At 49.4% G+C, this 27,400-nt stretch overlaps 1 protein-coding gene across 1 annotated transcript; it reads left to right on the top strand.

The window, feature by feature from the left end:
• Positions 1-1,702: 1,702 nt before the first annotated feature.
• Positions 1,703-12,179, top strand: KRT75 (keratin 75). Its single transcript, XM_025403063.1, has 9 exons — positions 1,703-2,421; positions 2,972-3,186; positions 4,162-4,222; positions 4,586-4,681; positions 5,521-5,685; positions 7,485-7,610; positions 7,752-7,972; positions 9,397-9,431; positions 11,491-12,179. Exons 1-9 carry the CDS (start codon positions 1,762-1,764, stop codon positions 11,727-11,729), a joined length of 1,818 nt encoding a protein of 605 aa, XP_025258848.1. The 5' UTR covers positions 1,703-1,761; the 3' UTR covers positions 11,730-12,179.
• Positions 12,180-27,400: the final 15,221 nt, after the last annotated feature.

Genomic DNA, 27,400 nt, shown 5'->3' with positions numbered 1-27,400 from the left:
TCTGCCAAATGGTCGGTTACCAGTGTGCCCCTAAAAGGACACCTGTGTGGAAAGACCATGGAATCTGGCTCTACTTCTTGTGGGTCTGTCTGGCTAGTTAACCATTCTGGGCTCAATGCCCTCATCCATGAAATGGAGACTGAATGCTGATTAATTCCTCTCTTACTCTCCCATCTTTCAAAACCACAGCAAGAAGAAAGCAGGCAGCAAGATAAAAGAAGATTCAGGCCAGGAGCGGTGGCTCACGCCTGTAATCTCAGTACTTTGGGAGACCAAGGAGGATGGATGACTTGAGTTCAGGAGTTCAAGACCAGCCTGAGCAAAATAGTAAAAAAAAAAAAAAAAAAAAAAAAAAAAAAAATAGATGGGCGTGGTGGAGCATGCCTGTAGTCCCAGCTACTCAGGAAGCTGAGGTGGGAAGATCACCTGAGCCCAGGAGGTGGAGGTTGCAGTGAGCCGAGATGGAGCCACTGCACTCCAGCCTGGGTGACAGAGTGAGACCCTGTCTCAAGAAAGAAAAAAAAAAAAAGGAAGAAGATCCAGCAATGTTTGGTCTGACTCTTGCCATGGTAGAGATGGGACAATGAGTTGCAGAACAGAAGGATGAGGTGCCTTGAAGTGTTCTTTGCGGTTTGTAGACTAATGGAGAATGTAGGGGACAATCTACAAGGTTAACAGGAGAAACAGGGAAATAACAAATCCTCTGCTAGGTGCAGCTGTTGGAGCTCTTTTGATGAAGGACTGGAGAGCTAGGAATTCTTGGTCCTCAGGAGGAGGAGGCACCTGCCTGGAAGACTTCTGGGATAGGCAGCCTCAAATGCAGCTTGGAGGTGATGCTTCATGGTACACCATCTTGTACAGTTTTATCTTCCCAACAGGACCATGAACTTGTTGAAGGTAAATAATGTTCATTGTGTTTCTTTTGAATTCCCATAGGACTAGTCACAGGATGGACACATGTTTGGCACTTCCTTAATATTACTTCATTGTATCAGAAGCAGGGAAGCCTCAAGAGACATTTACTCAGCACTTACATGTATCATGCAAAAGTTTTCACATGTGAATATTCATCACAAACCCCATTTTACAGACATGCAAGTTGAGGCACAGAAAAGTTTCATGGCTTGCTCAAGGTCCCACAACTATGAGCAGGTCTGAGATTCAAACCCAAGTCTTCCGCCCCTCACAATCTCTGTCCCCAGGAGACAGAGCGCTGGCTGGCCTTGAGTGTCACATTATATTGCAGTGGGCAGGGCACAGGCACACACATGCTCCAGAAAACCACGTGTGTGACCTACACAATAGATATGGAAAATTAAGAGCAGAATAAAGGGGCCATCAAAGAGGGGTGGATTACTAAGGAAGATGATTACAGAGCAGGACCTTCAAGGTCTGGAAAGATAGCTTGATGGGGCTTGGGGAACCAGGCAGTAGCTGCTGAGAAAATGCTTAGAGAATAGGAAGCACCCCAAGGAAACAGTGAAGCACAGTGGCTTGTATTAACACAAGATGTTTGGACAGGAAGGAGTTGGTCCCAGGCCTAAGAAAGCGGTTTAGAAATGAGGCAGTGTTTGCTGAGTCCTTTACAAGATGCATCATTAGCACATGACGGAAAGCAATTAACTTGCTTCTTACTCATCTGCTGATCAAGTTGCAACTGGAAAGGAGTTTGCACGTTGTGGGGAGGGGGTGCCAGGGAACCAGCGAGTGGCCCTTACACCATTTCCCGAGGGATGTCGAGTGTGAGCTCAGGGTTGGCGGATGCCCAGGGGATGCCATCAGAAGGCCCTCTCCATTAGCAGTGCCCCGCCCCCGCAGGATGCTCATAAAAGTCATGGGCTCAGGGCTCCCCAGCCACCTGTCTTCTCCACTGCCTGCACCAGCCCACCTCAGGTGCCTTCTCACCAGACTTCCTCACCCACCATGTCTCGGCAGTCCTCCATCACCTTCCAGTCTGGCAGCCGCAGGGGCTTCAGCACCACCTCGGCCACCACCCCAGCAACTGGCCGCTCCCGCTTCCGCTCTGTCTCTGTGGCCCGCTCTGCAGCGGGGAATGGGGGCCTGGGAAGGATCAGCAGTGCTGGGGCCAGCTTTGGAAGCCGCAGCCTCTACAACCTGGGGGGTGCCAAACGGGTCTCCATCAGTGGGTGTGGCAGCAGTTTCCGAAGTGGCTTTGGTGGCAGGGCCAGCAGTGGGTTTGGAGTCAACAGTGGATTTGGCTATGGGGGTGGAGTTGGAGGAGGCTTCAGTGGCCCCAGCTTCCCTGTGTGTCCCCCTGGAGGCATCCAAGAGGTCACCGTCAACCAGAGTCTCCTGACTCCTCTCAACCTGCAAATCGACCCCACCATCCAGCGCGTGCGGGCCGAGGAGCGCGAGCAGATCAAGACCCTCAACAACAAGTTCGCCTCCTTCATTGACAAGGTGAGCAGGGGCTTCATCCACCCCCTTGGGTTTGGGATTGAATAAACTCTTGGAAGGGCCATCCCATGGTGGGAGAGCAATAATGAAATGAATCCACTGTGGGAATGAGCACTGTTCAGCAAGGCCTCCCAGGGGCTGAGGCCCTTCCAAGTCAGGCCAGCTTGCCCCACAGGACCTGGCAAAAATTTCCTCTCTTTCACAACCACGAGGGCTGGTTCAGTCAACACCAAGGGAAGAGTTTAGTTGATTCTCTATAGGAGAGTTGCTGCTCAGCAAACTACCCTAACCCACAGTAGGTGGTGTTGAGAAATTTAACCCAAAAGCAGCCAACAGAAGCCTCTAGGCCCCACCACCCAAATCCTATGCAAGCCCTAGGGAACTTTCTGGTAGCTCCATGGACTGCCTCCTTCTGCGTTGGAGTTGTCAGTTACATTATTGTCAATGGGTGCCACGTGAAAAAAATATATCTTTTTCTTCTCTCCCTTATGAATAGGAGTGTCTGACTCTGCCTCTCCAACTTCTCAAGGTTTCATTCTCTTCTTCCCTCCAGGTGAGGTTCTTGGAGCAGCAAAACAAGGTCCTGGAGACCAAGTGGGCCCTCCTGCAGGAGCAGGGCTCCAGGACCGTGAGGCAGAATCTAGAGCCCCTCTTTGATTCCTATATCAGTGAGCTCCGACGGCAGCTGGAAAGCATCACCACCGAGAGGGGCAGGCTTGAAGCTGAGCTGAGGAACATGCAGGATGTTGTGGAAGATTTCAAAGTCAGGTAAGTGGAACACTGGCTTCTGGCCACACACAGCCATCCTAAGGCTCCTTTGTATGAGGATCAGAGAGGTGCAAAGGAGCAAATGCCGGTATCAGCTGGGAGCTTTGGAACTGTAGCTGTTATCCCTCAAGGTGGAGACAGCACTGTGTGGGGTAACACAAGGACCTTCATCTCGTGCATCTCTATTGATGAAGATCCTATTCCTTTTGTCCACATGACTACAAAGGAGTATCAGCATCATCCGACAAAACATTGCTACTCACTCTAGAAATCATAATGTAATTTCACAGTCAGTATATTGTTTAATTCCATTGGACATGGGCTCAATTACTGGGATGGTTTGCATTTCCAGGATGGCATTCACTGTGGAGTGAAGAGAGGTAGCAAGGAAGAGTTTAAAGGAGGCAATCTGACCTTCCTTGTGGGGGGCAACTTTTGACTGCACATCATCCAGGCTGCAGTAGGTGAGGTATCCAGTGGAAAGGGATTTGGCCCAGGCTAACCCATTAGCCAGCTTGCCCTTATTTCTGAGCTTGAGATACCCCTAGTTACAAAAAGCATACTTCTCGGGGGCCACCCTGAGGTTCAGTGAAAATATATCAAAATGTACCTGAAAGAGCCTGCTGAACAGATAAAGTTTACTCCACGATTTCAGCAGACACTTGAGGTGGAAAACCATTTTAAAGATTGGCATTGCATATCTATCAAAAGATGGAATTGCCTAAGTACATTTTTCTATTCCTTTAAGTTCCATGCTCACCTTCTACTCTTAGAAAAGTTTATTAAAAACTAGCAGAAGAAATTATCCCCCTTTTATGGAGGGAGAAATAGAGGTTAGGTGAATCACCCAAAGTCACGCCCAGGTCAGCGGAAGAGCTGGAAATGATTCGAGGGCTCTTAACTCTTGCTACACCAGCCCAGGAAGAGTTCAATGCAAACTTACTCAACAGCACACCTCCTCCTCTGTCCTTATAGGTATGAAGATGAAATTAACAAGCGCACAGCTGCTGAGAATGAATTTGTAGCCCTGAAAAAGGTGAGTGGGGATGTCTCTCAAAGGAAAAGGTTTAAAACGGAATCTGGAGTGTCGGGTAACCTGACCTCTGACCCTTGGGCCACCCAAAAAATGTCACATCAACCATGAGAATATCTGCAGGGTTCAAACCTCCTAACATGTTCCCTCTACGTTGATGGCCCCATTAGCCCTACTTGGGTTTCTGTGAGCTCAGGGATTCAAGTCCCAGTTCTTAGTAATCACTCATCCCCAACCCCAAATCCCCCAGACACAGAGTTTTCTAAAATCCAAACTAGACGGGCTAGGGAGAAATCTGCTCAGCTTCTTTTGGGCTAAGTGCTTGGGGCTGCAGACTCAAAGAAGCATCCTGTGCTGTCGTTCCAGGACGTAGATGCTGCCTACATGAACAAGGTGGAGCTGGAGGCCAAGGTCAAATCTCTGCCTGAGGAGATCAACTTCCTCCACTCAGTCTTTGATGCAGTAAGAGTCTGCAAGTATTTCTGTCCCTCCTAGGTCTGGGGCCTGGAAAGAAAAGGATGATGCATTGTGTCATTCATTTACTCAGTGCCTCTGCCCAATATCTTGCCTGGATACTTCAAGCTGGGGCTTGGGGGTAGGGGGACCAGGGAGAACTGCTTGGAGCCTTATCATACTAAACTACCCCAGCTCTGATGCTTCTCCCCCGAACTCCCTCATCCCATGAAAGGACAACATCTAGCAAGGAGAGAGTACTGATTCCCAAATTCAAGGTCACTGGGTAACTTTCCCAAGGAATCAAGACATACCTGTTCCCTTCCCCTTCCCTGAAAAGTATTTAAAAAGAAAAAAAAGCAAGCTACCCCTCAGCTCATTGGTCAGGGGGCTTCCTGCCCTTTGAAGATGCCTCCTTCTGAGCGCTAACCCTCCGAAGGCAGAGACCTGGGTCTGTGGAAAGAGAGAGAGAGGTGGAAAGTGATGGAGTCGCACTGCGCAGGGGGAAGCAGGGTCCCAGATGTCCCCTGATGCTCTTGAAAAAGGCTTTTATGCTGGCAGACTGAACAGACATATGTCACATTCAAATCTGTGCAATTCTAATTCAGAAGATGCTTATCCATCCTTACGCCCAGGGAAAGCACACAGATGGGAGCCTTGAGAAGCAAGGCTGGGAAAGACTTTCACCACACTGATCTTTGGGGATGAATGGGAATACCTAGGGAACAGCTGGGAGAATCTTCCAGGAATACCAAGGAAAGGATTCCTGACCTAGATGGGTAGTCAACCATGAAGATTTAAGATCCTTCTTCTTATGCCTTGGTGATGCTGAGTTTACTACCCTGCAGGAGCTGTCCCAGTTGCAGACCCAGGTCAGTGACACGTCAGTGGTGCTGTCCATGGACAACAGCCGCAACCTGGACCTGGACAGTATCATCGCCGAGGTCAAAGCGCAATACGAGGACATTGCCAACCGCAGCCGGGCTGAGGCTGAGTCCTGGTACCAGACCAAGGTGAGCATGGACACCTCCATGATAGGCTCCAGGGTTAGTGTTCTCTGAGGCTCCACATTATCACTTAACTCAGCCTCAGGAAATGTGTGAGCACATTCATTTATTTCAACTTAGCAGGCATGTCTTTGATGCTATGAAAACTTAGCTTGAAATGCATGTGGAAACCCAACCAGACACACTAATATGTGGTCAACCCAATGCTGGGAGCTCGGGACATCCACCGGCCCCATATTCCTCAAGATCTGGGTGGCAGCAGAGTGAGACACCAGGACAACTGAGACACAGTCATGAAGCAGTTTCTAAAAAGCTTATTTATTCTCTATATATTTTCTGAGCTCCTGCTGTATGCCAATCAAGGTTACAGGGTTGCAAATAAATAAACTGCAAACAGAGAACCCAAGCTCTGGGAGGCCATGAAGTGAATAGACAATCATGGAAAGGAAAAGATAGCATGAATAAAAAGCTTCCAGGAAGACGTGGGAGCTTTGTCCAGTTGGGAAGCCGTGAGGGACAAAAGATTGCCGAGGAGTGGGGAGAGATTTAAGGCTGAACAAGGAGCTGGCAGGCAGAAACAAGCAAGGGAGTTTACGTCAGGAAGAGGAAGGCTGGGATAAACACAAACAGCTACTTCCCAGAGCTCAGACAGCCACAAAGATGTTTGGCTTTGGAAGGGTACAGGTGACCCACGATACCAGCTCCCTGCCAAATCCAGACCCCTCTTGGGGCAGCTGCTCACCTACAATCTGGTTCCTACTCTTTGCCTGCTCCATGCACTGCCTCAGTCCCATCTGGTCAGGAGTGTGGCGGAAAGGAAGGTGGGTAGCAGGGGCCAGGGGTCCACAGCACAGAGGCAGCGCCTTGATGGTGAGAGGAAACGTGATGCACTTAACTCCAAGGTGAAGTGGTTGAAATCGATAGCAAACAATTCCTCATGTTGTTGGGTTGTTGCTCCATTTAATCGTGTATATCTAGAAACAGGAAGCTGAGCTCGTCAGCACTTTCAAGAACCTCACAGATCTTGACTCGGGCAGGGGATCTCCTTGTGTTGGGGAACGGTGTAGATTTCACTTCAGTCTGCTGGAGGAGACAGGGTGTAATTATCGCTCTTAAATTCATGTGTCCTGTGTCCTGGATATGCATCATTAGATTGAGAACTACCTGAGATTGGAAATACTTTTACAAAGACTTCAAAATTGTGCCTTCCACAGCCTCTGTACCATCCCACACCGTTCCCCCATATCTCCTCCCTGTTTCCCCAGCACTGGTGTTTGGAGGGCTACCAAAATTCATGGGCACAGTTGGTCTGGATGCATGCTTTGTGACCAGAAACTCCCCAGGGATAGTGACCAAATCACCATCTCACTCCTAGAACTCACCATGTTCCTTCCCTGACCTAGGGTCTTCATGCAGGCTGTTTCCTTCGTCTGGAATGTTCTCCCCCACAGCTGGTCACTTAGGTCCCTCCTTCTCATCCTTCAGACCACAGCTCAGGCATCTCCATCTCTGGAGAGACTTCCCTGACCACCACTCCCCACTTCCAACTCTAGGTCAGATTCCTTCACTACACTATCCCAGGACACTGTTCATTTCCTAAGGGCACTTATCTCAGTGTGGAACTATGAGATATGCTGATTCAATTAATGTCTATGTCCCCCAATAAACTGTAAGCTACAGGGGGAAGGAGTGAATGACCAGGAATAAATGAGCCTGCTTGTGGCACCCAGGGTGAGTCTGTGAGCACAGCGAGTGCCCGGGCCAGGCATTTGACTCAGTGACTGAGTTTGCTCTGGTTCTCTCAGTATGAGGAGCTGCAGGTCACAGCAGGCAGACATGGGGATGACCTTCGAAACACCAAACAAGAAATCTCTGAAATGAACCGCATGATCCAGAGGCTGAGAGCTGAGATTGACAGTGTCAAGAAGCAGGTAAAGTTTTGGCAGGGCCAAGAGCTCCTCAAATGCTCATTTCTTCTGGGCCATTCTGCCATCTTTAAGAACTCCTCCCCAAGAAGTACCACACCTCCATGGGCTGTCAGCAGGATTCATGGCTTCCTCCTGTCCTTACAGTGCTCCAGTTTGCAAACAGCCATTGCTGATGCAGAACAGCGTGGAGAACTGGCTCTCAAGGATGCACGGGCCAAGCTGGTGGACCTTGAGGAGGCTCTGCAGAAGGCCAAGCAGGATATGGCTCGGCTCCTGCGTGAGTACCAGGAGCTGATGAACATCAAGCTGGCCCTGGACGTGGAGATCGCCACCTACCGCAAGCTGCTGGAGGGCGAGGAGTGCAGGTGAGATAGATGTACCAACTTCATCCTCAAAGCAAGTTGAGCTCCCTCCAGCTTCCTGGGCATTCCTAGGGGCTCAGGCTGTTGCAGCCCCTTCTTCTCCTGGAAGAAAATGCAGTTCAGAATTGGGCTATGGCAAAAAAAAAAAAAAGTAATTTTAATTTCCTTCCTGGCTAGTAAATCATTTGAGGTACAACTACAATTAGTACCTCCATAGAAACCTAAAACCTGATCAGGTCTAAGTAACTGAATTCTACCAAAGGAGACATCTTGTTACATGGCAGCTCTCAAAATGTGGTCTAAAAGGCCATAGGCTGAAAACAAACAGTACTAGGATTTGGGCTTACAGATCTACCACTAAGTAGCTACATAACCTTGGGAAAGTTTGGGAAAGTCAGTCTCCCTTCTCTGGCCCTCAATTTCTTCAATGATAAAATGAAAAGGCCAGATTACATTATCTGCAACGCTTCATAGGAGTTTTGTGCTCTACCCGTAGAAGCTGTGTAGCCAAGAGCAGATTACTTAACCTCTCCACGTCTCAGTGTTCTCACCCAATAAAATGTGAATAACAATAGTTCTAAATTCTCACATTATTAAAAGGGTTAAAACAGGGGAATACACACAAAGCTCTTAGAACAGTGCATGGTACACAGCGTGTTCAATAAATGTTAGCTATCATTCAATTTCGTGGCCAAAGACATAGGTTTTGATGTCAGATGAATCTGCCTTCAAATCCAGCTTTGTGACTATGGGCAAGTTAGTTAACTTGTCTGAGCTTCCATTTCTCCCTCTATAAAAGTGAGTGAATAATACCTACCTCATGGGGTTGTTGAGAGAACTGAGTGGTGTGATATAGGTAACAGATACTCAACAACTGTTAGCTCTTGTTAAGATTCTCAGTATGTGTTTATGAATGAATGCCAGTTCTGTCCTGAAGATGCTAAAGCAAAGTTACTTGGTTACTAAGATAATAATAAACTGACATTACTATTGTTATTTCTATGACTCAGACTCCTCTCCACACTTATGTATAATAAGCTCTGCCCTGGCTCAGTGCTTGACAATGGATCCTTGTTGAGAGACAAATCTTATTATAGGACAGGCCCTTCCTATCCAGTTGATGCCAGTGTATGATTACTTTTAATTTCCTTAAGGCATCTAACTAGTTTAAACCAAAAAATATATTTCTGAGATTATAGATTTTTGCTCCTATGAACCTCAAACTCCATCTTATTTTATTCATTAGATTATTAATATTATCTTTAATATTACTAGTTCTCAAATAATTTCAACCTGCATTACTTCTGCAATAAAAATAATAAAGTGTGTTTAAATGCTTTGAAAACAATTACAAAAGTGTCATTGCAAAGGCCCGTAAGCTGCTGGCCACATTGGTAACCTTTCTTCTCCCCGCTCTTCCCAATCAGGTTGAGTGGAGAGGGAGTTTCTCCAGTTAACATTTGTGAGTATGACATCCTTCTTGTGCCATTTGGAGTGTGTGTGGTGGAGGGGATGGGGATGTGGTGGGCCTGCAGGAGGGTGAAGATATGAGAGGTTAGAAGGGACCTCACAGACAGAGTTCATTTGGAGAAGGTTAGAGGTTTTGAGTCCCTTACAAAGCAAGCCATATTAGGAGAGTCTTTGATGTCACAGTTCTTTCCTCTTTGAGAGTGAGGGTGTCACAGAAGGGGTGATGGGAGATTTGTTGTCATTGTTCTGAGTGGGTTTAAAAGATCCTGGCCACGTCTCCTCCCTGCCAGAATTCCCTGCCTTTTTTGTTGGGGCTGCAAGCCCAGCACAGAAGTGAGCATTGGATGTAGACAGGATTTATGACAATTCCTGGTCTGGCTTGGACCTTTAAAGGGAGCCTTTCTGCTGCAGACAAGAGCATTGCCAACTAGGCAGCTTGTCTCCCAAACCATTTTTGAAGAAGCTCCACTGCTTGACTCAGTTCTGCAGAGTATATCTGCAGAAAGATACCAAGGGTTTTCAAAGCAGTGAGGGCAGCATAAAATATGACAGTTGGGTACAGTCACTCTAAAACAGGAGAGTTATTAACAAGCTGGCATGGCCCTGTGCTGGTGAGAGAAGTGGTCATTCGCAGAGCTCAGTGCTGGCATCACGAGGGCAACAGAAATGACTCTTACAACTCACCCTCTACCAATGAGTTTGGGTTTGGTTTTCTTGATGGGCATTCATAAGGGCAATTGATTATATTAGTCAATGATTCTAGAAGGCAAAGCCGTCTGAACCACCCAGGTGTCCTTCTTCCCTGATGTCCTTGTCTGGTGGTGCCGGAGACCCTCTAAGCTAATTTTGGGGACAGACCTTCAAGCATAACCTCGAAGCTCCTTTTCTCTTGAAAACACCTCATTGTCTGTATTAGTTTTCCAGGTCTGCTGCAGCAAAGTACCACCAGTCAGGTAGCTTAAAGCAACAGAAATGTCTTGTCTCACAGTTCCGGAGGCTGAAATTAGGGGTTAGCAGGGCCCTGCTCCCTCTGAAACTTGGAGCCCAGGCCAGCCTCCTGCTCTGTATGTCAGGCAGGGTGGCGCTATCCCCTCTCCAAACCAGATGGAGTCCTGGAACATGGTGGCCCAGCCCCCCTCCAGCCTCCTCCTAGCTCTGGCAGTGGCCATCCATCCTTGGTGTTCCTTGGCTTGTGGCTGCATCCCTCCACTCTCTGTCTCTGTGATTGTATGACCGTGTGCCTGTGTGTCTGTGGCTTCAGATGAATGTCTTCCTTCTTTCTGTATGGACACCAGTCATGTTAGATCAGGGCCCACCCTACAGACTTTATCTTAACTTGGTTGTACCTGCAACAATCCCATTTCCAAATAAGACAGCATTCACGGATGCTGGTGTTAACACTTCACCATAGGTTTTTGACAGACGCAGTTCATCCTGTAACGGAGTCTATTTTTTTTATTTGATTTTCCTTCTGCAGAACCCTAAGTAGGGTATTAGAATGTGTAAGGGGATGAGTTATAAATTAGGAGAAGAATAGGTTGGGAGGAGAACTGGGGCACAGTTGACTGGCCAACAGGTTAATCTGTCACTTGATCCATCAAGAATATTCCAGCCTCCACTCTGTGATTCTGAGTGTGGGGCTGAGGGACCCTGAGGGAAGAGGAGTGTGCCCCTCCCCCGATGAGCATCTAGAAGGAAGAGAAACTCTGGAGTCAGGCCCGGAGAGGGAGACAGGCCCAGATGGCACAGCAGGAGGATCAAAGGGAAAGCAGGTGGACTGGAGCTGCTTCCAGGAGGAGAGGGCTCCAGTAGGTTCTAGAAGGGGAGGAGGAAGCCATTCCTGCCTGAGAGGCTGCCTGGAGCTGCAGCTCAGGAACACAGGCCAAGGCATATGGCAGTGATCTCACTAAGCAGGGGATATTGGAAGGAGGCAAACTGCTGGCTGATGAGACCACCCCTCCCCACCCAAGGACTCCAGGGCACAGGCCCTGACACTCCCACTGTCTTCTCTCCTGCACTTGATCTGACCACACCTCCTTTCTTCCCGGCAGCTGTGGTCACTTCCACTCTTTCCAGTGGCTATGGAAGCGGCAGCGGCATTGGAGGTGGAAGCCTGGGCCTCGGTGGGGGCAGCGGCTACTCCTTCACCACCAGTGGTGGGCATAGCCTGGGTGCAGGCCTGGGAGGTTCTGGTTTCAGTGCCACCAGCAACCGGGGCCTAGGAGGCAGTGGTTCTAGTGTCAAGTTTGTCTCTACCACATCCTCCAGCCGGAAGAGCTACAAGCACTAAGAGAGCCGCATGGCTCCCTCTCCCCTGCCTTGAGGCCTGTTTGCAGTCACACCTGGACACCTGGGTCCTCCTCCTTCCTCTCTCCTTGTAAGGTGCACCTGTGCTGCTGGGAGCCTGGAGTACTGGCTACACCCCATTCCCAGGCCTAAGCTAGCCTCTCCCTCCTGACAGTGCCCAGACTGCCGGCAGCACCTGTCTGCTACACATGTAAAACCAAAACCTGCTCTCTCCCGAGGCTCTCATTCAGCCTATCTTGTGAGGCCCAGGCAGCTGGAAAGTCCTCCTCCAGCTCCACCTCCCTCCCTCCTTCCAGTTGCAGAGGTTGGGGAGTCTGTCTCAACGCCAGGTTGTCACCCACCTGTCTCATCGTGTTTATAAGCAGCCTGTTGGGAGTGAGCGCTCCTTCTGTTCCCTCCCTGGAATGTGTCTATTAAATGCATGTGTCACCTGTTTGTTGTCTGGTCCTCTGTTTGGAATGGTGACGGACCCAAAGTAATTCTCCTCCTCCCCCAGGCCTGCTCCCAGAACAGGCCTCACACAAGCAGTGCTCAGAGGCATCAGCCCTGGCCCCTTCCCTCTGAGCTAAGAAGGCTGGCTGGCAGGAAGGGAGGGCGGGCTGCAGAGGAGCAGGGAGTGCAGGGCTGGCCAGACTTCCTTTTCCCTCTCTTTGGCATGCATTGTTTGGGGAGCTGGAGCTACTGGGAGAAGCCCAGACCGGCCTCCCTGCTCTGTTGGTGCCGTCCCTGTTCCAAACCAGTGTTCCAGAATACCGACGCCGGGTGGGCGGCCCAGCAGAGGGGCTGATTGTTCCCTGACAGCTTCAAACTTGCAGACCCAGCAGAGAAATAACAGGCCACGAAGAAGAGTTAAAAGGCAGCCCTGGGAGCAACGCTCTCACCAAGGAGAGGAGCCATTTAGCCCATAATTGCAGGCAGCAGTGAGACATCCAGGAAGCTCCCACATTCCTGAGTTTACAGTCTCCTGGACCCCTCCCATCAGGCCTGAGCTGGGGCATAGCCCAGTGGGCTCACCCAGAGTGGGGCAGTCGATGTGGGCTTGGAGGGAGTGGGTTCAATGCTCGGGACTAAGCTCAGGACTGATGTGAGCTACTTGGGAGCCAGGGTTCTAAAACACCTTTGTCCAGGGTGAAGGAGCAGGAAGTGAAGTGGGGGGAGAGGGAAGCCGTGAATCAGGAGGGAAGATGAGTGTAAAACCAGGGGCTAAAATTTGGAATGGATGGGAGGGGGAGGATGGCAGGAAGGAGGGAAATGACACTGAGAACAATTGTGAAATCCCCAGTGTTGGGGTAAGGGCAAGTTCAGACTGAGAGAGGAGAGAAGTGGAGGGACAGGAATTCGGAGTGACATCTTGAGGCTTTCTCCACTGGCCAAAATGCCTCTCCTCTCTGAGCCTGATTTTCCCATCTGTGTGGGGTGCAATGATTCAGGGCATGGGACCGGGAGTCAGGGTTCTGACAATGGCCGCAGTGCTCACTAGCTATGTGACCTCAGCCAAGGTGCCTAACTACACTGTGCCTCAATCGCCTCCTTTGTCAAACAAGAATCATAACAATGACCCCTGTAGTGCTATTTCAGATTAAAGAAGATACATGGAAACCAGCTACCCATAGTGGCTGCTCAAAAAATATTCAAAATCGTCGTTATTTTTATCATCCACCCTCACAAAGTTATTATGAGAATCAAATGAAATCATGCTTGCGGCTGACCTGCCATGTGGTGCGGCACAGACTGAATCTCCAATAAATGAATTTTTAGAAATCATAAGTGAATAGAATAGGAGGGAGCATAATTTAGTGGCTTTGGGTTCAGAGCCCAAGACCTGGGAATAGAGAAGGGAGTTCAGACGAGAGGCTACAGGAGTGTCCGCAATGTGTGGCTGAGAGCCTGGGTGGGTAGGGGGCCCGAAAACCCCCAGGCTTGCCCCAGGTCTGCTCCAGATCCCAATCCCCATACCTTGTCCTGGGAACTTTGTTTAAGGGGGAAAATTGTGTGTATTTCCCAAGTCTGTCTCCCACGTTGAGGTGAGATGAGGGTTATTCAAGAAACCCAAATTGGCTGCACAAGACCACAAAGGACTCAAGAGAGCAGAGAGAGGAAGGGACGTGGGGGCTGGCCCAAGGCCACATGGCTCATGGTGGACATGGCTGGGGACATACCCGGGTCCTCGCAGTTCAACTCCAGTGTGACCCATTGCAGCATTCCCAGAGTATATGGGCAATTGAGTCCAGATTCTAGGTCTAGAGAGATCATGTCAGAAAGAAAATGGACATATTAAACTTTCTGCCAAGGACCTCCTGCCCATTTAATGGAATTCAAAACTTTACCCGGTAACATGATGGTGGAGTGTTCTTTTCTTGAATTACCACACATGCACCTGGTTGGTGCCAGACCCTCTGACTCTTCCTGCTTCTTCCCTCTCCAAACCAAACCATTTGTCTCCCAAGCCCATTGCCCCAACATCTGCTTGGCTCTCTACGTTCCAGGTTCCTTCCAGGCTGAGGAAGAGGAGAAAGAGGCTGCCACCTGGACTCTGAGGTCCAAGTTGTGCAGAACCTCCCTGGACTGTTAGGGATCCCATATCCCAGAGCCTTCTGGGAGGCTCCTGCATGGAAGCTCTCTCAGTCTCTTACCTCTGGCTGGGGCAGGTGTGGTTTCTGGAACAGGAGAACAAAGTCCTGGTGACTAAATGGAGCTTCCTGCAAGACCAAAACATCGTCAGGGCCAATTTTGAGCCCATGTTTGTTGCCCACATCAACAACATGAGGCAGCAGCTGGACTGCCTGGGTGGAGGGGAGGGGAGGCTGGATGTGGAGTTAAAGAACATCCAGGACGTGGTAGGGGACTTCAAGAACAAGGGAGCAGACTCAGCCAGTGCCTGAGTCAGGGCCCTGCCCTGGGGCTCCAGGGGAGGTCAGATGGGGCAGGAGAAACAGCCTCTGCTCTCCGGAAATGTCCAGTCCAGTGGAGAAATGGAACACACTTAGGGCACAGAGGTGGAATCAGAAATAAACATAAAAGTATCAAGAGAGCTGGGACCCACCCTGTGGCCAAGAATGCCGAGGCTTTAGTGAAGGGCTGGGATCGTAGATGATGATACCCAACATAAGTACAAAAAGCATGATACACACAACATTCTTCAAACTCTGCAGATGAGGAAAGTAAGGCTCTGAGATAGCATACCAAAGAAGACACAAAGTGGCAACTCGGGAGTTAAGAATGAATCCCATAGAATCTTACTCTCATATGAATGCAAGTAAATCTCACTGCTAATTTGCACAGTGTTCACATATTCACTCCAATCCAGGCCACAAGGCTGGAGAACAAAAAAGAAAGAGACATATTTGCTGCCTTCTCCCAGAACCACATACATGCAAACACACACACACACACACACACACCCAAACACACACACACATACACACACACACACATACACACATACAAACACACACACATACACACATATACACACATACACACACACACATACACACACACACACACCCCCAAACACACACACATACACACACACATATACACACATACACACACACATACACACACACACAAACACACACACACACACACACACACCCCGCTAAACATGAGATGCTCAAATGCTAACGCCTATAGATACAAATTTATTGATTTTATTGCTTTTGCTTATTTTTATTTCTTATTTTTCTGGTTCCAATTATTTGTAATTATCTTGGTCCAACCAAAATTAGTAACTGGATCCTGAGTTTTGGTTAACACTGTTTGTATACTATAGCACAAGTTCAGGTTTTAGGGTTGTGCTATCCAGCATAGTAGCCAGGAGCCAGAAGCCACACGTGAGTATTTAAATTTAAATTAATTAAAATTAAATAAAATTTAAAATTCCGTTCCTCAGTCACACATGCCACATTTCAGGTGTTCAATGGCCACACGTGGCTAATGGATCCTGTAATGAACACAGATACAGAGCAATTCTGTCATCATGGAAAGTTCTGCCGGACAGCACTATAGACTTCAGAGTCAGTGGTTTTAGGATCTTGGCTCAATCACTTAATGGCTGAATGACCTTAAGAAAACTATTTAACCTCTCTAAGCCCCAGGTTCTTTATCTATTAAAAGAAACATCAATAGTACCCATCTCACAAGAGCACTGAGATTATTAAATCAAAACTTGCAGGTAAGGTGCTTGGTAGGGTTCACAGTGCCTGGCACATAGTAAGTTGTTAATAAGTGTTAGCTATGTTTATTGTATTTATGATTAGGGATGTATGTGTAGTGATACAGATGCAGACAAAAGAAGCAAGTGCAGATGGGTAATTTATAACACCTATGCAAGCATGGACTAACAGTGTTTCAATCCAAGAAGGCTTCCTGGAGGAGAAGGCTAAAGCTTAGGGTTGAAAAGGAAGGAGGCACAGCGCAGGGATATGGCAGGGCATCTGTCGAAGAGTGTGCTCCTGGTCAACGGCCAGGCAATGTTCCTGTGGCATCAAAGTGGCCCGTGCAGGGCCAGGTGATGCTTGCCCTTCAGCAGAGGGACTGTGAGCTGGGCCGCATGGAAGATGAGGACAGTTGTACGGAGTTAGGTAAAGAAGAGACATTCAGAGTTCTTTAAAAGGCAACTCAAGGAAACAATAAGGAAAACTGAATTGCTTTTCCCAGAGAACACTGGGAGAAAGTACAATATTGAAATTTCAATGGCAGGCAAGAGATTTTCTCAGATCCTATGGAGCAGCAGAGGAAATATGAAAGCCAGGAAGATCCTGCTTCATGTAAGTCATGTGATGGGACTCTGGTTTTAAAAGAATGACAACTTTCCATTACATAGTAGAGAAAGATCCTCTGAGAGGTCATATGACTGATGGGTAGAGCAGCTGAGATCAAAACCACAGCTGTCTAGCACCACGAGGGTGGGGTGTGCTGATGCACCCAGGTAGGTTGGGTGGGGAATGGTTCACCTGGAATAGAAGCGAAACTTCATTACCAGAGCTCAGTGAGCAGGAGGGCACCTCCGCATGCCCCTGGGGGACAGACAGGGTGGGGTTGCTGCCTACAGGCAAATTGAAGAATGAGAAAGCTTTGGGAGAGAGGGTTCCTATGGGCCTGAAGTCTCTACTTCTTAGGCCACAGTTTAGTGTGCCTGAACAGAGTGAGGGAAATGCGGGTGTTGTGGGGTGAGGGGCTGCCGGCCTCTGACCTTTCTCCCAGTTCCTCTCCTCCCTGCCCTGGGTTGGACAAGACCATTAAAAAAAAAAAAAAAAGAAATGTATATGCCCCTTTAGGGGACCCAAATACTCCAAGGAGCCGAGCCGTCAGAAAAGAAACCTCAGAAAGAATGAGAGGGAATCTGTCTTGTTGTTTTGGTTTTGGGTTTTGTTTAGTGGTTTGTTTGATTTGGGATTTGGGGCCATGTGTGTCATAGGAGAGCCAGGCTACAGTGGAGCATTTGCTAAGGCTGCTCTGCAGACCCGCCATTGTCTGCCCACCTCCACTCCGCTGTTCTGACCTAACTCCCAGCACCCACTCCAACCCCAAACCACTTATTGATCCTTCCCACAGGTATGAAGAAGAACTCAACAGGTGCACTGAGGCAGAGAATGAGTTTGTGGTGCTCAAGGTGAGTGGAGAGAGTTCCTCCTGCCCGGCTCCCAGTGGCCTCATACAAGGCCTTATTTAATTGCACAGCAAGCCTAGAAGTAGGTCTTACTTTAACAGTGGGAAAACTACAATTCGGAGAGGTAAAGACACTTGCCCAGGGCTACCTAGATAATCAGGAGTGAGTCAGAACCCAGGACTCCAGAGTCTGAGCTGCAAATCCCAACACCAGCCCCCACCCCTTGTGGAGTCCAGTGTGGAGACGGGAAACAAAATGGGCCTTGTCCTGGGCTGGGTCTCCAGGCACCCAGTCAGGCTCAGGAGGACGGGGCACTCCGGAAGCAGCTCCACGGAGTTCTGGGCCTTCCTGCTTGGTGGCCGGGGCCAGGACAGGGTAGTCCTCACCATGTGAGGTGACGCAGGAGATCCTTCCATGTGGCACCAGAGCTAATGAGCAGGTGGGCACCCCTGAAGGCCCAGGTCTTCACACAGTTTGGAAGTTCTACTCCCTCCCTCCCTGCCAAGTCCTACTCCATGACCTGGAGTAGACAGTTGTTCTGACCTTGGGAACTGAAGCTCTTCCAATTAATTCACAGACAGAGGGGGCTGGTTATCCCTGGAAGGGTAAGGCCCAGAGTGATAGCGTGTTCTGTGGAACATGGATGCTGCCTACATAAACAAGGTGGGGCTGGAGGCCAAAGTGGATGCCCTGATGGATGAGACCAACTTCCTGAGCACTTTCTGCAAGGTGATGAGAGTGCCCGGTGCCCCCTCCAACAGAAGGACTGGGGGCTGGAGGTTGGAGCCCCAGCTGGGCACAGAGTCTGTGGGCTCCTTCCCTGGTCTTCTCTCTGCTCCTTATCCCATCTGCATATTGCAAGGCAGATGCCGCTTCCCCTACCACAGGAGAAAATGAGGTTCCACAGAGCGGCTGGCAGGTCAGGAGAGATGAAAAATTCAGCCTTAATCATTTGGATCAAGCATGTTCTGTTGGGCAGGCAGAAAAATGGGCCACCTGTCATTAAAATATGGATTTCCGTAGAACTTTCTGAGCAACTTGGCTCATCTTGCCCTGCCCAAATTTACTTGCTGCTCTTCCTAGAGCAACTGCCGGGTGAGCAATTACACAAATCAAGTGGCAATTAGTGAGCCCTCAGGTGCTTCTGGAAGCAAGCAACACAATTGCCTGGTTCTCCATTTGTGTCCTCCACAGAGCTGCAGGCACAGTGCTGAGCAAACACAATGGAGCCCAGAGCCCGTAAGTTCTTAAAGCTTATGGTATAGTGCAGGATAAAGGCACAACAGAGATAAATCACTGTACCATTTCAGACGCTACAGAGGCAATGAAGACAAATGACAGTAGAAAGCAATCATAGGCAATGGGTGGGTGACGTTGGACAAGAAACTTGAAGGAATTGAGGATGTCAGCCAGGAAGTGTGGTGGGCGGGGGCAGTGCTCCAGCAAGAGGGAATGGGAAGTATAAATTCCCCCCGGTGTGATCCAGGAATGCCAGGAGGAGGACAGTGTGACTGGGGCAGAGGGGAGAGTGGTGAAGATAGGGCCAGCAGTGTCGAGGTGGGGTGTAGAGTGAGTGGAGTGCCTCCAGGTAGGCCTGGTAAGAACAGGGGATATGCCCACAGGGGTCACACACACGTAATGCCCAACAGAAGCTGGTCGCATGGTTCCAGGACCTGGGGCTTCAGCTCTGATTGTTTGGGTGGGCTCCAATTCCACCTTACAGCTGACGGGGGATAACCAGCCCCCTCTCTGCTTGTTCTCTTCAATGCTGACAACCAGGGTGGTATTGGCTCCCAATTCTGAACTAGCCCACGGCCAGCGAGCCTGAGGGCCGAGACCTTCAAACTATATCCACAGCCAGGAAAAACCATTTGGGAAAAATTAGCTGCAGCACAATAACAAAATAATAATTTGTTGAAACGGGGAATGTATGAATCAGTCATTAATAAAGAGAGCAAATGAATATTTTTACTTAGACTTCTGCTTTGGCCTACTGATTCTCAAATTTTAAAGAGCATCAGAATCTTCTAGTAGTTTTGCTAAACACTAATTCTGATCTAGTAAGTCTGGGCTGGGCCCACAGTGCTGCATTTCAATCAAGTTTCCAGTGATGCTGATGCTGCTGGTTTGAGGTCACATTCTGAGAACTACTGAGTTAGATGATCCTGAAAAGGGATCATTAACAAATTAATTGTGGGTTTACTGTTTCCAGACCATCTTATCTGGATGTCATTTAATCTTCAAGAATTAATACAAGGCCAGTATTATGATCAGCTTTGCTGAGATCCAGGACGCTATTTAAAAGTGATTGGCAGATACAAGACTTGAATTTGTCAGTTGGGTGCCCTTTCTGCAATTTCCAGCTGATTTCCATTTCTCATCCTATCCCTGAGGAGCAGGGAGGAGCCAAATTGGGAAACACAACTGGAAAGTAGCCAAGTTTTCTGGCTCCTTCTGACTCAGTTTTCTTTCACAAGATATTTTCTTTATTTGGTGTGAAGGGCTGTGTTTTCTCAGAACATGAGACATCTGTGATACTGACAGGTCACAACATGGTGTGCTCCTGTGACAAAAGGAGTGGCTTCTGGAGAACTCTGGCTAGAGTTACATGTGCTGCTGCTCCCTCCACACAGATGAGCTGATGACAAAGAACAGCTATAAACTCAACAACCTCCCTAATGTTTTTCCCAGCCCTTTCAGCCTACACAGGCCACTCCATCCCAACCGTGCAAGACCCTCAATGCCAAGGTCTGTTCTAGGGGGCAGGTCACAGCCTCCAAAAACATGCCCCCCCCCACACACACATGCATACACATACTCACACACCCACATGCATGCACACACATACATGCACATGCATGCATACACGGATACACATGCACACATACACACATACACACATGCACACATGCACATGCACACTCTGCCTCAGCTCTCTCATTTGAACCCAACCACAAAAGCTGGCTCAGCTTCAGGCCCAGATCTCTGAAATCCCTGTGGTCCTCCTGTTGATGGACAACAACTGCAACTTGGACCTGAATAGCATCATCATTGAAGTCAAAGCCCAGCATGAAGACATCGCCAACAACAGCAGGGCCGAGGCTGAGTTCTGGTACTAAACCAAAGTGAGACATCAAGGTCAAGTTCATTAAACAAGCACAAAAAAACTGAGATTTCAAAGGCAAACAAGTTAAGAGCCATGTGCTCTCAGATGTCCCAGTCTGATAGGGTCAAGGGATCTAAGTTCAGCTTGGGGCTCACCCTATGTTACCTGGAGGAAGCATGTCAGGACCTGGGGAACAGCCAGTTAAAGGCAAGAGGTGGTCAGTCCCTCTGCCAAGAGTAAGATGGAAACATCTCCAATGCCCTGTATCAGAAAGACAAGGGACAGCTGGACAGTTCCAGCCATCAGTGCCAACAGGAGGAAGAGAGAGGGAGGGTGGGGACAAGAGGAAAGTTTAACTCCTTGTGGAGGAGGCTTCAGGATCCAGAGAAGAAAGGAGGAACTGTCTGGGGCCCAGGGGCTGGAGGACAAAGGCTTGATCTAAGCCACAGAATGGGATTTTCCAGATGAGAGCAAACATTCTGCCCTGGGAGTCATTGGGATGATAAGTTGCAATGCTGAGGAAAATACAAACAAAGGAAAAGTGATTGGCACCCTGCATGATACTGAGTCTGGGAGGGTGAGATACATGGTGTCAAGGGAGAGGGAAGAAAGACCAGGTACAGGAAGAAGGGAAAGAGCACAGTCACAGCTGTCCAGCTGTAGGGTGAAGCCAGTGGGCATAGAAAGTGAGGGACAGAGCCAAGAGAAAATGCAGATGAATTTGATTGGGCCAGAGGCGGCCCAGCAGGGAGGCTGTCAGACACACATGAAACCCTATGGGGCTATGGGAAGCCACAGCCTTCTCTTCCCTGGCCTGGCTGTCCCTGCCCACTGCACGCATCCCCCATCCAAGGTCTGCTTCTCCTCCCTCCTAGTACAAGGAGCTACAGCACTCTGCTAGCCTGCACAGGATGAACTCCACACCACCAAGATGGAGATCTCTGAGCTGAACTGTTAATGCAGAGGTTGCACTATGAGATTGATAACTTGTAGAAGCAGGCAGGGGGCTGAGTTCCCAGGTGTCCTCCCATCCATGCTCCTGCCTCCAGGTGGACTTGTACCTGGGCCTCACTCAGCTCCTGCAGAGAGGAGCCTCCCAGATGAGTGGTCTTCCAGGAATATAAATACGCATTCACCTAGTGCAATGGTTAATATTGTCAACTTGATTGGATTGAAGGATGTGAAAAAGGCACTTTCTTCTGGAGGAGTAAATGGCAAAACCTTAGTTTGCTTTACTTACTCTCAATCCAGAAAAGCTCGGCATTGGAAAGAACCTCAGAGGGCTGGGTGCAGTGGCTCACACCTGTAATCCCAGCACTTTGGGAGGCCGAGGTGGGCAGATCACCTGAGGTCAGGAGTTCGAGACCAGCCTGACCAACATGGTGAAACCCCATCTCCGCTAAAAATACAGAAATTAGTGGGGCGTGGTTGTGCACACCTACAATCCCAGCTACTCAGGAGGCTGAGGCAGGAGAATAGCTTGAACCTGGGAGGTGGGGGTTGCAGTGAGCCGAGATCATGCCAGTGCACTCCAACCTGGGAGACAGAGCAAAACTCCGTCTCAAAAAAGAAAAGAAAAGAAAAGGACCTCAGAACATCATTTTCTCCATTCTGGCTAAGTCTCAAATTATCCAAGGGGGACAGAAATCAATCTTATTTTTAAAGATGATGAAGCTCCAACCTCCTTTGCATTAAATCCACTTCAGGGAATTCTTTCATATTTTCAACCTAAAGTTCATAGAGGATCTTACTGCATCCTGCAGCTGTTGGACCCAGGGCAGGGGTGAGGGTCAAAGGAGTCAAGGAAAGGACTCTAAGCAAGACCCTTTCCTCCCAAGTCCTGTAACAAATGCAACCATGCTTGGGACAAGCCTCAGGGACTCTGGAATTGCCCAACAAGCTGACAGTCTCGCACTACCTCTCTGCCACAGCTGCCTCTTCTCATTTCTCTCTGTATTTGTGGCTTGCTCTCTCTCCTGGATTTCCCTCACAGGTGCACATGAGCTTCCCAAGGCTAACGAGCTGAGGGGAGAGTTTGCCAAGCACAGTGCCTGATACATGTAAACACTCTGTGCTGATAACTTTAAATACGAAGAACTCAGGGCCCCTTAACCTCTGAGTAAACAAAATGTCTCTTTCTCTGCCCAGTGGTCACAGACTCACTGAAGATGTCAGAGCCGTGAGCACCTGTGAGTCAATGTCTTGGAATGGTAGAAAAGTAGGGGGCACAATGGAAGCTGAGAGCATCACTCATGAGGGTCTGGTGGATCAAAGATGAACAGGTAGGGGCAGGGATGTCGTGAAGACCCTTTTGGAGGCTCTGAGGAGACTCTTTTTGTTCCCTTCTTCCCCGTGAAGTTGAGAGAACTCAAAAGGGGCACATTCCATGTCACTAAGGAACTCAACAACTTAATCCCCACTCTGGCCTAATCTCCACAAAAACTGTGGAGATTAATCTGCAGGTGACCCCTCACCCCCAGGGCTGGTCCCAGAAGATCCCAGTGATGGGACAAGACTATTCAAACAATCGTGGGTCCCCAGTCTGAATGCCTGATTTCTCAGCTAGAGCTGTCAGGAACTCAAACTAACACAAATAACGAGAGGCTATTAAACAGATTAACTGTAAAGACCTATATTTAGAATTGAAGCATATTAATTCAACAAATACAACAGTGACTGATCTGGCATGGCCTCAACTCACAGGAGGGAGAGCAGGAATGACCTCACAGAGTGACCCACCAGGGCTCTGGGGCTGTGTGTAAAAGCTCAGCATCGTAGGCAGCATTAATGGGAGCACTGACTCCTGGTCATGGGAGTAGAATCCCCTTAAGACCCGTGTGGGTCAGATCACATTACAGAGGTTGACCTGCCAGGATTGGGAAGAGCCTGGAACCAACTCATCAGAGAGGCAGGAATGCCTCACCAGGAAAAACAGACGCCAAGAGGGGAAATCAATGAGACATTTCCAAATGTTTACCTGGTTTGCAAAGATGTATCCAAGTAGGGAGCTCCTGTTGCTGAAAATATTGAAGCAGAAGCTGAACAATTGCATCTTGGCAATGTCATTGAGGGATTCTGGTACTGGGGGAGGCTTGTCCAGGTGGCCTTCAGGCCTCTTTCAACACAGGAGTCTATGGCTCCCTTCCATAGACCATACAAGGCCTCCTCTTCCATCCAATGTGAGAGCCTCCTACAAGACAAGGGAATGAACTGAGCACAGGAGCTAAAAGCCTTGGCTTCTGGTGGGCATGGACTTGGGTATGCCACTTGATCTCTTTGCACCTCATTTTCTCCTCTACAAAATGGGAGTGATTGTAGTAATAGTGTCCCCTCAGCCCCATTGAGATCCACATGGTCACAGCTGTGAATGTGCCTTGAGCATGGCGATGTCCTCTGCAGAGGTTCATGAGGAGGTAGTGTGTGATAGGGTAGTGAGTCCATGCCCACCCTGTCTCACACTGGCTCAGGTGTTCCCCGAGGCTCTCAGGGGAGGGAGGGTTGCCTGGAACAAGGCACTGCGGGAGGGGAGCAGGCATGGGGATGACACCCAGGAAAGGCGTCATGGGAAATGGGAAAAGCCTGCCAACATACCCTGTGCCCTCTCCACAGCTGAGGTCTCTTCCTTCGGGGGCACAGGTTCCAGTGGGGGCAACGTCCTCTGTGTGGGTGGGGGTGGCCGCAGTAGTGGCCTCTGCCACAACAACAGGAGCAGTGGCATCAGCTCCACCAGCAGTCACAGCAGCTCCAACATATTCATTGTCTCCAAGAGATGGTCCACGAGGAAGTCATGGGAGCCACACACCCTACCTGCCTCCGCTGCCACCCCCCTCAAGCCCTCGAGCTTCCCAGTCCCAAGGTTTGATGCTTTGCTGACATCCTACACACAAAATCAACAGCAGGAGGCACAGGGAGCAGGAAGTGGCTTGTGAGGTCATCCTGTCCATCCCTCTGCCTCCAGAAGGTCCCCACAGAGGTACCCCACCCGCTCCCCATCTCAGAGCCCTGCAGGGTCCACAGGCATCCATTCCAACCAACGTTGACTCAACTGCTCTGTGCCAGGACCTGGGCTAGCACTTTGCCCTTAAGAAACTTCCAGAGTAGGGGGTGCAGTAGGGTCTTCCCCCTCCTGTCTGAGCCAGACTCACAGCAACCACAAGACAAGGCCTCTTATGCAGTCCTTCCCAGGACCTCAGAACTGACCTTGGTGCCCTAGAGAGGTTGAGTGCAGTGCAGGCCCAAGTTTTCACGCACATTTCTCATTGCAGATAGAACACTTTTCCCGCTCAGGCCAGGACACGTCTTGCAAACCCTGCCACACACACCACCTCCTCACCTCCTTTCTTCCCCCTGCCCTGGTCCCAGTTAAGTCCCCTGACAACTCCCACCAGCAGAATATTTGAGTGAGAAATCAACACCCTTCAAAATATGATCAACTCTTGTTTATTCATAATAGAATGGAATGATGTTGTCAAGAACTCAAAAGCCCTCCGTGGCCCAGAGCTGCAATGAATGAGAGTTCACAGCCAAATTTCTTTCAAGTCTGCTTTATTTAAGTCAATATTAGACTTGCTGTTCCTAAACAGAAATGCCCCAATGACAGAGGGGTGGGAGGGAAGCAGGTTCATGGGAGGGTGTGGGAAGGCAGCTCAGCCCAACATGTTTGCAAGAAATACACCATGAAAAGCCTATTTTAATTCTCCTGCATTAAGAACTGCCCTGTGAGATCCCTGCAAAATAATCCTCCAGGCTCAGGACTCTTCCTCTTCTCTTGTGCTAGCCACATCTCTCTTCTGGAAAGTTTTCCTTCCTTTTAACCTTGCCTTTTTCACCTTTCACCCTCACTTCTTTTTCTACTCACCTCTCCCCACTGCCACCCCCCGCACCTCCTCTCTCTCAATCCCCTTTTCTCCTCCTGTCCTGTATTTTTCACCCTTCTTCCTCTGCCACTCTTTCCGTTTGACAATCTATCAATATTGCCTGCTCTTTCTCTTCCGACCTCCCTTTTTCCATCTCCCTGTCTCTGAACATCTCTGTTCCATGTCTTCAGTCGTGGCTGACACTGAAGCTCCTTAAGCCAGGACACCACATTCCCTGCCCCACAGCAGAGGCCCAGGCTAGTGCACTCAGAGGAGAGGTGGCTCTTTCTTTGGTGTTTTTCCTCACTCTGAGGGGACACATTGCTGAGCCCCAGAAGGACACAGGAGGAGGTGGCTTGGAAATGGGGATGGGGTAGGCATGGGGTTCTTTTCTGAGGCCTTCACAGGGTGGTTTCTGTATTTAATTTGAAAAGTTATCAACCCCCCCCCAACACCTGCCAAAACACATTCCAAAGGCAGATAGAGATTGTCTACTGCACTGCCAAAGTGAAGACGGAGTTCACTGCTTCCGAAGAAAATCACAGCCTTCTCAACTGCCTGTTCCCTTATGCCCCCTAGTTCCTGAACCCACTTTCATAAAATGCCACCAAGCTCTCTAGGTCTTGACTGAGTCCTGTCCTAGCTCACACTCAGAGGGCAACCCTGGACTCGGGGGGCTCAGGGAACAGTTGCCTTCCACCCACAATGAATCCAAGGAACCACCCTGGCAACTGCTCCTGAGCTCTGGTCCTGGGCTCGAGGAACCCAACATGCTCACTGAAGCCCTCCTCTGGCCTGGACATGGTGGGGAGACTCTGCTGTGTCCACTGCTGCAGTGACCCCTGCCCTCCGGCGCTGCCCACTGTCTCCCTCACCCACCCTAGTGTGAGTCTGCTCTCTGGTGGGGCCTCTGAGTGTCTCCATCAACATTCACACCATCCTGGGCCCTCTCTGTGGACTCAGTCCAGGGCAGAGTGTGGTCTTCTTCCCCTGACACCCTGCAATTGAACCCCCTCACCCAACCCTCTGCCTCCCATCATGGCCTGTGGTCTCGCCTTGCACCCCTCCCCTCTCCACTACTCTGGGGCCCACAGTCAGGACTATGAAAAAGGGGACAGGGAGTGTGAAATGTCACAGTGAGACTGAGAATTTCCAAGGCTCAAGAAACCTTTGAGTCCCAGTGTCCTAATCCACAGGTTGGAAGGTTGAGGGAGAGGGACGACAGAATGTGTTATGGGCAGCAGATTCCCAATTCCTCACTAGGACTTCCCTGCTCTGGAACAGCATGGCACGGTGAAGTCAGAAGGAACAGGATGGACTCCCAGCTGATCGGCCACAAGCTGTGTGACTTGCGGATGCTGCTCTTAACTGCTCTGCTCCCCATTTTCCTGTCTGTGGCTTAGTAACTAACTCACGGTGTGGTCAGGGAATTAAATGAGACCATGGATGTAAAGAGTACGGAGTGGTCCCAGCACATGATAAACGCCCAATAAATGTTTATTGTTGTTATTATTATTATTATTGGCTTGATTTTGGCCTAGTAATGAGTCTCAGTGTGGAAGGCAAAGGCCAGTTGGCCACAGCAAAAGTTTCACTGATGAAATTGATGGAAAGGAGGAGGAAAGAAAGTGAGGCGGGGACTTCAGATATCTCCAAAGATCTGTGTCTGTGACCTGCTGCTGGAAAGAAAGCCTGAATCCCTGAATCCCACATCCACCTGAAAATTCCCAAAGGCAACAACTCTCCCCAGAGACATTCTCAGGCCAAAGCTGGCTCTGTTGACCTCAGGGGCACTCAGGCTGGGTTGGGCAGAAGGGGAAAGGAACAGCCACATGGAAGCTGAGACCTGATGCTGAAATCATGCCTTTTGGGGACCCCAGAAGCGTTGGGGAGAGCGTCCCTTCCTCTGCCCTTCTCAAGCACCAGGCCTCTCCTCTCAAGTTCCCTACAGCCTTTGTGGACTGATGGGCCCTGTAGAGAAGTATCTATGCCTGGAGCCTGTCTACCTTCAAGACCCCCATGGGACAGTGGGTCACTGAGCTAGAGCTCAGGAGGGTTAAAATCTGGCCTGTTGTAGG

Source organism: Theropithecus gelada, chromosome 11 (genome assembly GCF_003255815.1).
Source record: "Theropithecus gelada isolate Dixy chromosome 11, Tgel_1.0, whole genome shotgun sequence".
NCBI classification, from domain to species: domain Eukaryota; kingdom Metazoa; phylum Chordata; class Mammalia; order Primates; family Cercopithecidae; genus Theropithecus; species Theropithecus gelada.
This window is presented reverse-complemented; position numbering and strand designations above follow the sequence as displayed.